Below are 975 nucleotides of genomic sequence, written 5' to 3'. Positions count from 1 at the left end.
TCACAGATCAGAGATTCAGGACTATTCAGGACTGTATGAGGACTATCCCATCCATAGATACATATGTGATGGGGCCGCTATGCCCGAGGACTATCCCATCCATAGATACATATGTGATGGGGCCGCTATGCCCGAGGACTATCTCATTCAAGGATACATATGTGATGGGGCCGCTATGCCCGAGGACTATCTCATTCAAGGATACATATGTGATGGGGCCGCTATGCCCGAGGACAATCTCACTCAAGGATACATATGTGGTGGGGCCGCTATGCCCGAGGACTATTTCATTCAGAGATACAAATGGAATGGGGCCGTCATGCCCGAGGACAATCTCATTCAAGGATACATATGTGATGGGGCCGCCATGCCCGAGGACAATCTCATTCAAGGATACATATGTGGTGTGGCCGCTATGCCCGAGGACTATCCCATTCATAGATACATATGGAATGGGGCCGCCATGCCCGAGGACAATCTCACTCAAGGATACATATGTGGTGGGGCCGCTATGCCCGAGGACTATCCCATTCATAGATAGATATGGAATGGGGCCGCCATGCCCGAGGACAATCTCATCCAAGGATACATATGTGATGGGGCCGCTATGCCCGAGGACAATCTCATTCAAGGATACATATGTGATGGGGCCGCTATGCCCGAGGACTATCTCATTCGAGGATACATATGGAATAGAGCCGCTATGCCCGAGGACTATCCCATTCAAGGATACATTATGAAGAGACCACTACGAGATCACGGACTGTCCAGACAAAGGGTAACGGGGAGGCAGACAGAACGCAACCCTAACGGGTTCTCATCGACAGCACGAAGTTACGAACTCGCGAAAGCCACACCTGAGTGGGTCTGGACTCCAGACCCACTCAGGTTTTGACGGTTCAATGGAAGCAACAGAATTGCTAGCATCGGCCAATGCATTCAGACAAGGCAACAGAAAAACTCTGAGTAGATTTT

The 975-nt window shown here is 50.3% G+C and overlaps 1 protein-coding gene across 1 annotated transcript; it reads left to right on the top strand.

The window, feature by feature from the left end:
- Positions 1–79: 79 nt before the first annotated feature.
- Positions 80–541, top strand: Pmar_PMAR005021 (hypothetical protein; the record flags this gene model as incomplete). Its single annotated transcript, XM_002786648.1, has 1 exon — positions 80–541. The coding sequence occupies one exon, from the start codon at positions 80–82 to the stop codon at positions 539–541; it is 462 nt and encodes a 153-aa protein (XP_002786694.1).
- Positions 542–975: the final 434 nt, after the last annotated feature.

The sequence above is a fragment of the Perkinsus marinus genome (assembly GCF_000006405.1).
Source record: "Perkinsus marinus ATCC 50983 genomic scaffold scf_1104296931360, whole genome shotgun sequence".
Classification (NCBI taxonomy): Eukaryota; Perkinsozoa; order Perkinsida; family Perkinsidae; genus Perkinsus; species Perkinsus marinus.
The sequence above is the reverse complement of the archived record's forward strand: the minus strand, read 5'-3'. Positions and strand labels throughout refer to the sequence as shown.